At 39.5% G+C, this 14,440-nt stretch overlaps 1 protein-coding gene across 1 annotated transcript; it reads left to right on the forward strand.

Moving 5' to 3' along the window:
* Positions 1 to 1,760: 1,760 nt before the first annotated feature.
* LOC134206536 (uncharacterized) lies at positions 1,761 to 3,262 on the forward strand. Its single transcript, XM_062682262.1, has 2 exons — positions 1,761 to 2,353; positions 2,395 to 3,262. Exons 1-2 carry the CDS (start codon positions 1,761 to 1,763, stop codon positions 3,260 to 3,262), a joined length of 1,461 nt encoding a protein of 486 aa, XP_062538246.1.
* The last annotated feature ends 11,178 nt before the right edge of the window (positions 3,263 to 14,440 follow it).

The raw sequence follows: 14,440 nt of genomic DNA on the forward strand, positions 1-14,440 counted from the left end.
ACTGCTCAGCGCGCTGCTAGAGAGGAGTTCTTCAATGGCACGCTTGCATATTATCTCCGCCACCACACCGAGAACGTCATCGTAGCTGGCGATTTCAATTGCGTGCTGCGTGCGTGCGATTCGTCCAGCCCGAACACCAGTCCGTCTCTCAAAACAGCTGTACAGCAGCTGCAGCTACATGATGTATGGGAGAAGTTGTGTCCACGTGATGCAGGTTTTACCTATGTCTGTCGAAACGCGCGATCTCGACTCGATCGGATCTATGTCAGCCGTGGTCTTCGCGACAAACTGCAGTCGGCCTACACGCACGTCTGCTGTTTCACGGATCACAAGGCGCTAACGCTCAGACTTTGTCTTCCCCCACTGGGACACGAGCCCGGGCGCGGTTTCTGGGCCCTTCGACCGCATCTTCTTACCGAAGAAAACGTTGCCGAGTTTCAGTATAAGTGGCAATATTGGACTCGTCAGCGCAGAAACTACGCGTCGTGTATGCAATGGTGGCTGTCGTACGCTAAGCCAAAAATCAAATCTTTCTTCAAGTGGAAATCTCGTGTCGTCTACGAGGAGTTCCACGATATGCATCAGCACCTCTATGCGCAACTACGGCTAGCGTACGACGGCTATTATCAGCAGCCACAAATGATCACCACCATCAACCGGCTGAAAGGGGAAATGTTGGCACCAGTGCTGTGCACCATCACCATCAACACCTTTTAACACCCAGATATAGACACGCTTATTCTTCTGCATTCCACACTCTCCTCAACCATCATAGTAACACAAAGCTATTTATTGTGACATGCCTATTGAAATGATCGGATTTGCTTCTTCCATCATTCTCCAAAATATAAAAGAGTGGCACGATACAGGATCATCATTTCACTTGCCTTCGAAAAGATACTCATCACCATCAATTTGCAGTTGTATTGGTATTGGGCCGTGCACACATATAAAGCTAATCGTGTGAAAATGAATGCAAAGCATAGAACACAATATCTTGTGTAGCGGGGATACACATTTTCGCATGTTCTTCATCAGCACGAGCGTCGTTCCGTTTGGTTGTCTTGGACGCTCTTTGTGCAATGATGGTTAGCCATATAGAAAGAGTATCATTTTAAGTTTTCTATGAATGTACAAAGAGCATCCTGACATTGCACAGCCCTGGTTGGCACTGCAGCGTAATTTCTCCCACATGTTTATGCGCATCAACGAGACGCACGTGGCCGGCGAGCCAATGTCTATCTTCCAGCTGGGGGAAAGACGACGGAAGAAAACAACGATCTCGCAGCTACAGACGGGAGAAGACGAAATCATCGTCGAGCCTCAAGCGATCGAGGCAAATCTGTTTGATTTTTTCTCGAGCCTGTACTCAGAAGAAACAACAGAAAACGACGGCAATGCCAACAACGGGGACGATTTTGCTTGCGAACGTGTTATCCCACCGGACGACCCACTGAACGAAGCGTCTATGGAGGAGATACAAACAGCAGAAATTCTGGCTGCTATCAGGGCGAGCGCACCCAAACGATCCCCCGGTGCCGACGGGATCCCACGAGAATTTTATCTCCGGATGTTCGATGTCATCCACCGTGAGTTGAACATGCTTATGAATGAAGCACTCAACGGAAATCTCCCCCATGCCTTCGTAGAGGGCGTCATCGTGTTGGTGAAGAAGAAGGGAGCCGACAACACAGCCGTACCGGCCCATATCGCTGCTCAACAGCGATTATAAATTGCTTTCCCGCATCCTGAAAAACAGGATGGAACGAATTATGCAGGCCCACCGCGTCCTAAGCAACGGACAGAAATGTTCAAACGCAGAGCGAAACATCTTCCAGGCCACTTTCGCTCTGAAAGATCGAATCGCCAATCTCCGTCACCACCGTCGGGCCGGTAAGCTCATCAGCTTCGATCTGGAGAACGCCTTCGATCGGGTGCGGCACTCGTTCCTCTTCGAAACCATGCGGTCGCTCGGGTTCAACGGGGAACTCATCTCTCTTCTCTCGCATATAGCCAGTCGGTCCACATCCCGGCTGCTCATCAATGGGCACCTCTCTCGATCGTTCGAGATCGCACGGTCGGTGCGGCAAGGCGACCCTCTGTCCATGCACCTGTTCGTGCTTTATCTTCACCCACTTGTGTGTAGGCTTGAGCGAGTATGTGGGGATGATCTGCTCGTTGCCTACGCCGACGACATCAGCGTGGTGGTGACGTCATCGTGGCAAATAGAAGCGATGAATGAAATATTTCGTCGCTTTGGGCTTGCCGCCGGCGCAAAATTGAATTTGCGAAAAACGGTTGCAGTGAATGTTGGTACCCAGAAATTGGTACCCAGTGGCTACAAACAGCAAACGTTGTTAAGATTCTGGGTGTTACATTCGCCAAATCGCTAAGGCTGGTGATCACACTCAACTGGGATGCGCTGGCGGGCAAGTTCTCACAGCAAATGTGGCTGCAGTCCTTGCGCAGGCTGAATCTGCACCAGCGGGTGATAATGCTAAATACATTCGGTACGTCGAAGCTGTGGTACCTTTCATCTGTGCTGCCTCCGCTTGGTGTTCACACGGCGAAAATCACAGCTACGATGGGGACGTTTCTGTGGAGAGGAATGCTCGCGCGCGTTCCGATTATGCAGCTAGTTCGGAAGAAAGAAAACGGTGGCTTGAATTTGCACGTGTTGGCGCTGAAAAGTCGCAGCCTGGCTACCAATCGACATCTGCAAGAGATCGAATCCATTCCCTACTATAAATCCCTTCTTTTCCACGCAATTCCTCGCCCCGCAATTTCAATAGACAATCCTGACCTAAAATCAATCCTATCAAACTTGTCCCAAACTCCCAACCATATCCAACAAAACCCCTCCGCCGATCTGATCCACCGGCACTTCGTCCAGCAAACCGAACTGCCAAAGGTGGAACGAAACAGTCCAGCGCTTGACAGGCCACGCGCGTGGCGAAATATTGGGATGAAAGAGCTTTCCTCATCGCAGCGATCCCAACTTTACCTGCTGGTGAATGGGAAAACAGAGCATCGGAAGCTTCTGCACGTGATGCAACGTGTGGCAGACGAGAGCTGTCAACACTGTGACATACAGGCAACTGAAACGCTCCAGCACAAGTTCTGTAGCTGCTCTCGTGTCGGCCCGGCCTGGACGGTCCTACAGCAGAGGCTAGCCGGCTACACAAATGGTTGGAGACGACTGTCGTTCGAGGACCTCGCGAGACCTGTTTTGCCAGGAATTGGAAGAGCTGCGCGAGTGTAAATTCTCCGCTTGTTTGTGAAGTACATCGGCTTTGTTAACGAGTGTAACGATAGAATTGATGTTGACGCTTTAATGTTCCAATTAGATTTAAATTGATTTGAAAACGCTGAACTACAATCTGTAAAATTGTACATATAATGACAAAATAAAACTGAATTTTAACCACAAAAAAAAATTATTAAAGTGTAATTCTCAAAAAAAACATATTGTGTTTTAATATTAGACCCAGTTTGTACTAAGACTTTCAAAAACAAGGCAAAATTGCTAAAGCTCCCGCACACAAATAACATTATTTTTCCCTAAAGATATGGAAGAGAGAAATATGTGCTCAAACATAACAAGTAAATAAAAGATGTGTCAATTTAATTTGATTTAATTGTTTATCAAGCAGTTATTTTCACATTATCGATTAACATTAAGATGCAAGTAGTTTAATCAATCATGTATTATACGGATACTGTACCGATTTTTGGCTGTATCTTCATTTATTAGACCATTTTTAGAAATATTGGGGATGTTTTAGCTCTCATAAAAATATACTGATTATTCAGCCAAATTCACTTCTGAAACTCATCGAGTTTGATTGAAAACAATGTTTTTAAAAAGTTGGCCAAATTAGGCACTGGATCATCCGCAACTGGTACGCTCACCCTATTAATAGATATAATAAATAGATCCACAATAAGGTCGAAGGAATGAATACATGTTGAGAAAGGGAATTATTCATCGAAATCTAATATTATAAAAATTGGAACAGAAATCAATGAGCCTCATCAGCAGTGTTGTAAAATGTCATTTGCATTCGTTTGTATAATTTTCCCAGAACTTGTTTCAGAAGGTAGCTATCAATTCATGTTGGATGACGAACTTATAGCGGTTAAATGGGCCTACAACTTTGTCTAACGAGACTTTGCTGTAAATATGTAATCTGGGGCGTGGGAGGCAAAATGTCATTCAAATGACATTATGTCAAATGACACGTGACATTTTGGAGAGTTTTCACTCTCCAGCCTTTGATGTTATACTTAGAGCAATGTACCCTTGGACAAAAATATAACCCTACTCAAGCGTTATGAGTACATTCAAAATTATGGAAGAAATTTTGCTTCTAAAGAAAGTTATGAGCAAATTAGTCAAATGACATGCAGATGACATTTTACAAGCCTGCTCATCAGACCCAACTAAACTTTAGCAACTGGCTTCATCTATATAAAATAAGCTTTCAGAATAACGCAAATCTAGCTGCCAAAATGTGCTTATAACGCAGATATTTAATCGTGTAATTGGCCTATTTTTCCGATACAACTGTTTCATTTGATAGAAATTTAAATCAAAACACCATACTATCTCTAGATTATCGTATATTAGTGTAATTCATTGTTTTGTGATACAAAACAGGTCCATATATTGTATATTTGGTTTACAAATACGTATTGAAAATCAATTTTTACATTAGTTCAGGATTGCAATATCGAAAAACAACGATTCAACCCTTTAAAATAGGAGGAAAACATATAGTATCTTCAGCAAAGTTTCTCAAAACACAATTTTCTAGAAGACTGTCAAAAAATCGAACAAAAACAAATATGAGATTTTTTTTTTGCTCGGGTGTCGCAATAAAACCTAAAAGGGAATTTCACGCTCTAAATGTTGTCGGACAACTTTATGAACACATTCTATAAACAAATCATGGATCTAAATCTGTATCAAACGTCTCAAAGTGGTTTTGACCGTCTTTTTTCAGAGTTGTTCCATTGTGGGACGGCGAGGATAGGCTTAACCATTAACTCTACCAAGAATAAAGTACATGGTTACAGGCGGAGATAGAGGAAGACTTAGTGGTGTGGTGATGGTGAGTGGCTGATGGATGTGTTCGAAGTTGTTAAATAATTTGTTTTCCTTGGAACCCTTGTGACATGTGACAATGACGTTTCCAGTAAAGTGAAAAGTCGTGAGGCTGCTGCGAATAAGGCCTTCTACGGATTACGTAAGGGTACAAAGAAGAAAATATTGTGAACCTTTAAAAATACGGCAAATTTTAATGGGCTGGTAACTTAGTGCGAATGTCGAAAGAAAGAATAGCGAAAACAATATTCAACAGAGAACCGGATAAAGGCCAACGACTTCGTGGAAGGCGCCGGCCTTTGTCCGGTTCATATTCATACAACCATCGTCCTGATTATCCAGACTGAGAAAGCCAACTTCCGTGTATTAGACATGTAGAAGTTTTGAGCTTTGAGTACTGTCCGTCTGAGTAAAGCGAGGCACGATTTTCAGCCTTAATTTTTATGCAGAGATTAACTAAGTACTATTTAAGCATGCACCTTGAAAATAATAAGGAGTTATGTTGTATTCTTAATGTCATAACATACTGTCACGTCCAGATTTAAAAAAAATAATTAGGATCACCCTTGAAAAATGCATCATAATAGGATCAAGTCAACGTGATGCAAGTTACTCCATTTTATGGTACTAAGATTCGCTTTAGACAAACATAAGAAAAAAAACAATTATTTCGAATGAATATGATTTCAATCAAACTGTTTTGTAAGAGCCAACTTGTATTCCCTACACCTTTTATTGTCTACAGACAGCATCATCCGCAGCTTAGCGGGTACTGATGACGGAGGTCCTTCGTAGCTTAGTAGGAGAAGCACCTGTCTAGCGTACTGGTTTCGTGGGATCAAACCCCACCGAAGGGAGTGGTAACCCTCCAATACCTTTTCCGAACTAACTCTATCACATGTTGTGCATATGCATAATCGAGTTCCAGACATAGTAATTAATTTCCACTCCGGGTGGCTTAATACCCGGCATATAGGCAATCAACTTTGAATGTAGAGGAGAAGGGGGGAGATTTGATCCCCTTTTCTGATTTCCGATGTATCACAGCCAAAAATAAATGAACATACGCGATTTCCACACAGACTCTCAATGAAATATAGTATTAGTGTATTATACATAATACATTTTTTGGAGTGCTGTCTAAAATCGACTTTTAAAATTTTCGGAGGAAATTGATCCCTCTCCATAAACTTGCTTTGATAAAATTAGAAAGGTGCCCTTAGATTTTTTAAATATTTTTCTTTCAAAATACGCGGAATTTTCGAATTGCTGTGCGTATACATGAACGATTTTTGTGATTGAATTCGACAGCACATGCAATTTTAAAATTTAGGAATACTTGATCCCCTTTTCATGATATCTACGCAATAAATAATTTTGCCTGCCAACCCTTCATGAAATCTGTCAAATCTACAAATAATTAGAAGCCTGAGAACAGATTTATATTTTTTAGAATTTTTTCGCCAAATTTGTGTATGGGTGACTAATGGGGGATCAAGTGTCCCCATATTGAGGCAATAACTTCAAATCCAAATATCCTAAAACTTTGATAAAATGTTGAAATTTTCATCAGTACAGATAGAGGTGTGCGCCGGTCCAAAAATCGTCGGCGGCGGCGTTTGTCATAATTTTGCCCGGCGGCGGCGTTTTCGGCGTTACGCCGAAAGCCATTTTAGCCGGCGGCGGCATCGGCGTGAATCGGTGTGGCAATTTTTTATTACATCCATAGTTTATTTTCGCATTTTATTTTATATTTTCAAGACATTAACAGAAGAATCTTTAGAATTTCATGGGAAAAGTGTGAGGTACTTCCCCACAAAATTAACTAAGTTTTTCCAAAATATTCATTTGGAATTTATTTTCGATTTTTTCATGGGAACGAAGTTTTTCATGGGAGGTTTCGAGAATTCTTAAGAATTTTCAAGAGAAGTTCTTTAGAACTCGCAAGGAAAATTATTAGTGAAATTTTTTTCAGAATTTCTACGAGAAATTAATTTAAATTTCTACAGGAGAATGTTCAGAATATCCACGGAAAGTTTTTCGGAATTTCTGCTTAATAATTCTCGAAATACACAAAGAAATCTGCAAAATATGCGCGAAAAACTTTAAGAAGTTTCCATTGGAAAATGTCTGGAATTTTCACGAGATGTTCCGGAGTTTTCACGAAAAAATCTTCAGAATTTCCGCGTAAAACTGTTCGGAAATTCCATAGGAAATTTAATGGAATTTGCATGTTTTTTCCAATTTATACACGGAGAAAAATGTGTTAGAATCAACCATACGGACTATGTAACAATAACAATATTTATTGTTGATACAACCACAAACGGGATTCAATCAACCATACGGTCCATATGCGATAGTTCACTGAATTGTTTCTTGAATTACAACAATAAACTAGACACGGTCTAGTTGATTCAATTCTCGTTTTATATATTTGTTTTAACCATGCTTTCCAGCTATCACTGTCAAATAATCAGGGATCTTAATGCTCACTCATTCTCACAAGCTCACTCACGAAGATTTTCACCGAGAAATTATTTTGCGAGAAAGAAGAAAAGGCCTGATGAGAGATAGGTATTTGTCCCATACTGTTCGAGCCGCGAAAAGTTGATTTGCTTGTTTTCTCACTTCTTTTATCTTTTTCGTGCCTTCACCAATACAAACAAAAGTGGCCCAAGGAGTAGCTTTTATGGAACAAATACCTATCGCAACAAGCAGTCAACGTGGAGGTATGGCTAAAGTGAGCGCAACCCAGTGCTATTTTTGTTGGTGTTCTAGGTTTGAATCCCACTGTGGTCTTATTTTTTTTAAAAAAGCACCCTGAAAGTTTTTGCAACAATAATTAATGAGGTGTAAGAATGATGAAATGAAAAAAGAATGTCATCAAGTAGGCAGATTTTCGTTCAAACCTGCTCTAGAGAAAAAAAAAGCGAGTGAAAGATGTTTCTCGTCACAGGCTGCCAAAAAAGATACTCTTTCGGCCCAAATAGGAAAAAGTGACTACATCCGAATCAAATTAGCTTCATGGCAAGAGACCGTATCTCATAAGTCATAAGAACGAAATATTTTTTGTTCAAGTCATACGATGCAATATTGAAAAAAAACGAAGTTGGTTTGAGTCAAGCAGTGAATCAGTGTTGAAACAACAAATTTGAATATTGAAACGACAATGCCCTCGTTGTTTGATGCAACAAACGAAACAGTTGTTTCAATCGTACAAAATTCTTTTGCGTGTATAGAAAACTTTTCAAAATTTACACGAGGAATTTTCCGGAATTTCTAAACCTTTTCAGAATTTAAACATTCAATTTTTATTTTTTTACAAGAAACTGTTATGCTTTTCGAAATTTTGAACGAAAATTCTTCAGAAAATTACTTAAAATTGGAAAAGGTCGTTTGACCGAAAATCATTCGACGGAAAGACATTTCGTGCGAAACGGTTATACATGGTGAACGGTTTGACCAAAAATTTCATTTGGCCAAAGCGACAATTGGCCGAAAAAAATGTTGTCTCTAACAGGTTGTTGGCCGAAATTGTCGTTTGGCCGAATGAGTCAACAGGCCGAAAATGCCGTTCGGCCATAATGCTTGTTTGACAGAAAGGGCCATTTGGCCGAATGGATCATACGACTCAATGGCCTTTCAGCCAGACGGCCATTTCGGCCAAAGGACCTTTTCGGCAAACGGTATTTTCGGTCAAATGACCTATTTGACCAAACGACTTTTTCGGCCAAATGACCAAACGATATTTTCGGTCTTATATCCATTTCGTTAAATGACATTTTCCACCAGGTGGGTCTAATCATTTGTTTGACCAAACACCTTTCGACCAAATGGCCCTTCCTGTCGTTTGTTCGAAATTCATTCGGTGAAAAACTATTTGTTCGAATGTCCCTTTGCCAAATAGATCGTTTAGCCGATATGACCTTTCTGCAAAACACTCCGACACTTTAGGCAAGATGTTCATTTCGGCCACATGGCCGTTTCTGTCAAACGACCATTTCTGCCAATTCAGCTAACGGATTTTTTCAGCCAAAGAAACTGTTCGACCAAACGACATTTTCGACGAAATAACTTTAGGCTAGATAGGCTTCAGCTAACTGGTTTATTCGGTAAAATGCCATATTTGGCCAAACAACATTTGGCTTTCGGTCAAATGTCTTTCTATCAAACGACCCTTTTTCGTGCAAAAATTTTATTTCAACGAGAAATTCTTTGAATTTAAACTTGGGTTCCTAGTACGACCTCTTTATTGTAGTACCGGTTCCAAGGTACTGAGAAGTCCAGTACCGGTAGTACCGGGAAAATACCGGTACTGAAGAATTTTCTATTGATGTCGGAATCTGAGCTATATTTTACAATTGTGTGCAAATTCTAGCTTCGTTCAATGTACAACATCTATTACAGAACATTACCTTCTTTCTGACTTCAACTTTGGGTTCAAGCATGTATCATTATGGTAATTTTCAATATTTTCTTCACCATTCTTAAATACTTTTATTTTGACTGGAGTTAAAATTCATTTTTCCTATAATTAAAGCAATAATTATCTGTTTGCTTTTTTGAATATTGTCAATGTTTAACATATTTCCAGTTGAAAACTAGCGTAAGTTAAAATTCAGCAAGATTAAATTATAATCTTTGCTATTTATCAACTTTTGTTCACCTTTAATTGAACTTCAAAATATTAACCACTGGTACCAGCAATGAACCCCTCAGATGTTTGAGCGAATTATTAATTGTGAAAGCAGCTTGACTCGAAATATTCAGTATTTTATCAACAGAAAGCAAAAAACTCTACCAAGCCATCAATCATTCGATTATCATTTTTTTTTTCATTCTCAACTTTACTATGAACAAAACAAATGAATCACATTCTGCCCTGTATGCAACATTAAGATTATTTGTTATTTTTCCATAAAATCTGCCATCCTGAGCACCCCGAGGAGTACATAGGGCCAACGTGAAAGATCACTATCCTGGGCGGCTGTTCACTCCTGAATAATTTTAAAATGATTGAAAAAAATCAGCTCCAGCTCAGAGTTGGTTATCACTAGATACCTCGCTGATATTAATTGAGTTCTGTTACTGATTTTTAAGTAATTTGTTGTAAGATACTTATTTTTATTTTTTTAATGAAAACCTTTCAATTGCGATCAAGTTTTCCATAAAATATAGTATTCAAAGAAGAACATTGAATAATTATACCTAAAAGTGTTTTTTTTAACACATAACTTAAAGCATTTATTTTAACTTCATCAATGTTTGAATTCTGTTTAAAACCAAATGTATTTTTCAGTACCGAAAATACCGGTTCTCATTGATGTTCAGTACCGGTATTTCCGGTACTGTAAACCGGCGGTATTCCCGGGATTTTCGGTACCGGTACTAACGGTACCACAACCCTAATTTCAACGGGATTCCTAAAACACTGTAATAAAGTTAAAAAGAACGAGTAATCCTTCAGAATTTGCACTCGAAATTCTTCTTAGTTTTTTCGCTTAACTTTTTAAAATGGCCTAAGTAACATTTTTTCCATGAATTAATTTTAGTACTGCAATCAAAAGCATTCATGTTGGTCTATTGATTCCAATATTCAGATTATTTCATGAAAAAAATGTTAGTTGGATCCTTTTGAAAAGTTAGGCGAGAAATCATTGGTATTTTCACCAAAATTTAAATGGAGTTTCAACGTGATGAGTTGGAGATATCTATCGGAAAACTCTGCGAACTTCTTCGAAATTCAGTCGGCGTGGAAAATCTTAGTTCAGCGGCGTGACAAATTTTAAACGGTGGCGCGCCCATGCAAAATTGTCGGCGGCGGCGCACACCTCAAAGTACAGATCATTAAGCATATTTATGGCTTTGTGCTGTGAAAAAACGAAAGCATTTGGTCATTGTTATGAAAAGCTGTTCAAATTGTGCGTCACCAATAAAAAAAAATTGAGGGAGGTCAAAACATACAAACCGTCCTGCAGACTAATAAGGTTGTCAACCCAAAAAATAACTCACCACATACAGGTCATTTGTTTAGAGGATCTGTACTAAAAATATGCTAGAAGCAAACTACTTTAGTTCTCGATAAAACAGGGGGTGATCAAGTCTCCCCACCTTCCTCTACTGATTTCTCGGATTTTTTTTTCGAGGTGCGACATTCCGCGGAATGTACCAAATCTCCGAAACATATTTCGTGGAATGCATTTTTTTCCGAAAGACATTTCGGGAAATGTACCTTTTCACCGAAAGTCATTCCGCAAAATGCCTTTTGGCAGAATTCAGTTAGAATAATTATCATTTAAATATTTATTGAGTTCTGCTTAATTACATGCAAATGCGGTCTAAACTCCTTTGGATTGTGATTTGAAGCAAATGCAATAAGGTAATGCTTTCCTTGAATGATCGCATCCGGTCGGTATAAGGCAAAGTGAGAAAAATAATGCCTTCTTGAAATGGACACGTTTGCTCGGTATAAAGAAAATAAAGGAAGTAGTTCCTTCTGTGAATTAACGCATCTGCTCAGTATAAAGCAAAGGGGAAAGATAATGCCTTCTTTGAATGGATGCATCTTCCCGGTATAAGGCTAAAGAAGGAGTAATGTATAACGCAAAGGAAGGGGTAATGCCTTCTTTAAATTGTAGCGTCTGCCCGATACAAAACGAAGGGAGGATATAATGCCTCTGGCCCGTCTGCCAGATTTGTAAGGGGCAATTGAAATTTCGGAAACTACTTCAACATATTCTGGGAGGCCTTCCTTAGCCTTGCGGGAAGATGTGTGGCTGCCAAGCAAGACTATACTGAAGATGGCTGGGTTCAACTTCTGGCCCGGCCTAGGAAATTCATCGATTAGACATGTTTCGGCATTAAAGTTTCAACGTGTTAATCTCGTGCTATACGAATGCAAAAAAAATGGTAATTTGTCTTAGAAACTTCGCAGGCAATAATTGTAGAGGTGCTGAAGGAACACTAAGCTATTGTTATTAATATTCCGCGAAATAGTACATTCCGCCAAAATTCGTTCGGCGAATAGTTACAATCCGCCAAATGTCGTAGCGCGAAAAGTGACATACCGCTCAGCTTGTAAGAAATAAGCATCCTGGAGGTCGTTAACAGTACCAGTACCAGTTAAGTTTAAAATCGTCAGCAAAGGAAAGCCTCAGACAACCAATTAGTTGATAAATGTCGTAGACTAGGAATATTAACGTCCCTAAATGACTTCCTTGAGGTACACCTGAAGGTACACCAGTTTTCATTAATTTAGCGAATTATGCTATATTACCAAAAACTCCATGGTTTGGTATGGTAAAGCATGATTGCAGCATGCATCAGAAGCAATAATCACGGGTGTATCTTTCGAAAGAATTTAGTAATTACCGAAGAACAAAATCGATGAAGAGAAATCGATCAATACAGTTACGCCCGTATGATTCTAAGCCCGAGAATTTGAATCAGAACTACTCCTGTATTTCGTTGCGTTGCGTTGCGTTGCGTTGTAACAGAGTATTTCGTAGATTGCATACTGATAGCTGTCATGTATTTTCTTTAACTTTCTTACTCCAACTGCTTATGGATTACTATTTGGGATTTAATAGCAACCCAATTGGGGGTCAAAAATGATAAAGCATGAAAGCTACCATTGCCGGCCACGCCCATGTTCTCTGTTACTAAGGAAGGGAAGGAAATGATGATATGACATCTACTTAACGAGAGGCCAGCGACTCACCGACGCCCTCATAGATGTCAAGGAGTTGGATGGTTGGTAGGGAATATAGTTTAGGAATATCATCATAAGCAAATGATATAATGCGTTTAAACAGACGTTGGGAGTGACCATGCTAAGAAATTTTTGTCACTCCATTGTTAATTGTCCTGGGATGGGGCGAAGCTATTAAACTTGCCCTGGCTACCCAAGTAGCACACATGTCCCACATAGATTACTGCAACGGATATGCGACTAGATTTGGTCACTATCAAGTTGCTGCAACCATTTTAGTCTGACTTGTGCTGCTCGGGTAATTAGCCTAGGTTTAAGCGCCATTGTTCGCTCTCTGAAACGAGAAAGAATATAAAATATATTAGTTTTCCCTTCCCCTTATGCGATCCCAATTGAAATTATGTACTCATATTAATATATGCCCTTAGTAATAAGCGAAAACCAATATGTAACTTTACAATCACAGAAAATTTACTTACTCTAATTCGAGAGGAATAATATCTTTAACCGTAAGCATGCCGACACGATGGTATGCTACTGGTTGATGTTCTGAAAATTCTTTGGAACTTTCCTGAGGCTTCCTCGTTTTTTTTTTTCAGAATTTCATCAAGAAAAATTCTTTTGAAATTCTTTGAAAAACTGTTCAGAATTTCTCGAAAATGTTTTTGGATTTTCTTGTGAAATATTTAGGAATTCCTCCATAATTTCTTTGCATTTTCCCGGAAATTCTTTGGGTTTTTCTTCAGAAATTCTTCAACATTTCCTCGGAAACTTCTTCGGAATTTCCTCTGGAAATTCTTCGAAACTTTCCTGTTTTTTTTGCATTTTCTCGGGAAATTCTTTTCTAAATTTCTGGAGAAATTTTTTGGAATTTCCTCGGAATATGGAAATTTTCAGATTTTACTATGCAAATTCTTCGGATTTTCCTCGGGAAATTCTTTGGAATTACCACGGGAATTGTTTTGGAACTTCCACGGAAAATTCTTTGGAGATTCCACGGAGAATTCTTTGGAATTTCCACTGGAAATTCTTTGGAACTTCCACGGGAAACTCTTTGGAAATCTTTGGCTTTTCCATGGGAAATTCTTTGGAATTTGGAATTCCACTTCGCAATTTCCTCGGGAGGTCTTCGCAATTTCCTCAGCAAATTCTTTGGAATTTCCTCGACAAAATCTCATGTTTTTCGAAGAATTTCTCGAGAAAATTCTCCGGAATTTCCTCGGGAAATTCCTAGGATTTGCCGCGGAGAAATGTTCAGGAATTCCCCCGGGATTTTTTCAGAATTTCCTCGGAACATTTTTCGGAACATTTATCGGAATTTCTTCGGAAAATTCACGGGATATTTTTTCGGATTTCTTCGAAACATTTTTTGAGATTTTCACGGGAAATACTTTGAATTTTTTCTCCAAAATTTCCTCGGGAAGTTTTTCGGATTTTCCTCGGAGAAATTTTTCGGAATTCCTTTGGGATTTTTTTTGGATTTTCCTCGGAATGTTTTTCTGAATTTCTTCGGGAAATTCTTTAAAATGCCCTCGGAAAATTTTAAGGAATTTCCTTGGGAAATTCTTCTGTTTTCGAAGAATTTCCCGAGAATAATCCTCAGAAGATTCTAGGCAAAT

This window comes from Armigeres subalbatus, chromosome 1, assembly GCF_024139115.2.
Source record: "Armigeres subalbatus isolate Guangzhou_Male chromosome 1, GZ_Asu_2, whole genome shotgun sequence".
Taxonomy (NCBI): domain Eukaryota; kingdom Metazoa; phylum Arthropoda; class Insecta; order Diptera; family Culicidae; genus Armigeres; species Armigeres subalbatus.

What these genes read in the sequence shown, in the direction of transcription:
- LOC134206536 (XM_062682262.1), top strand. Translation starts at nt 1,761, where the DNA reads ATGGAACGAATTATGCAGGCCCACCGCGTCCTAAGCAACGGACAGAAA. An exon ending in AGTGGCTACAAACAGCAAAC is followed by an intron (nt 2,354 to 2,394) that starts GTTGTTAAGATT and finishes CAAATCGCTAAG; the next exon opens with GCTGGTGATCACACTCAACT.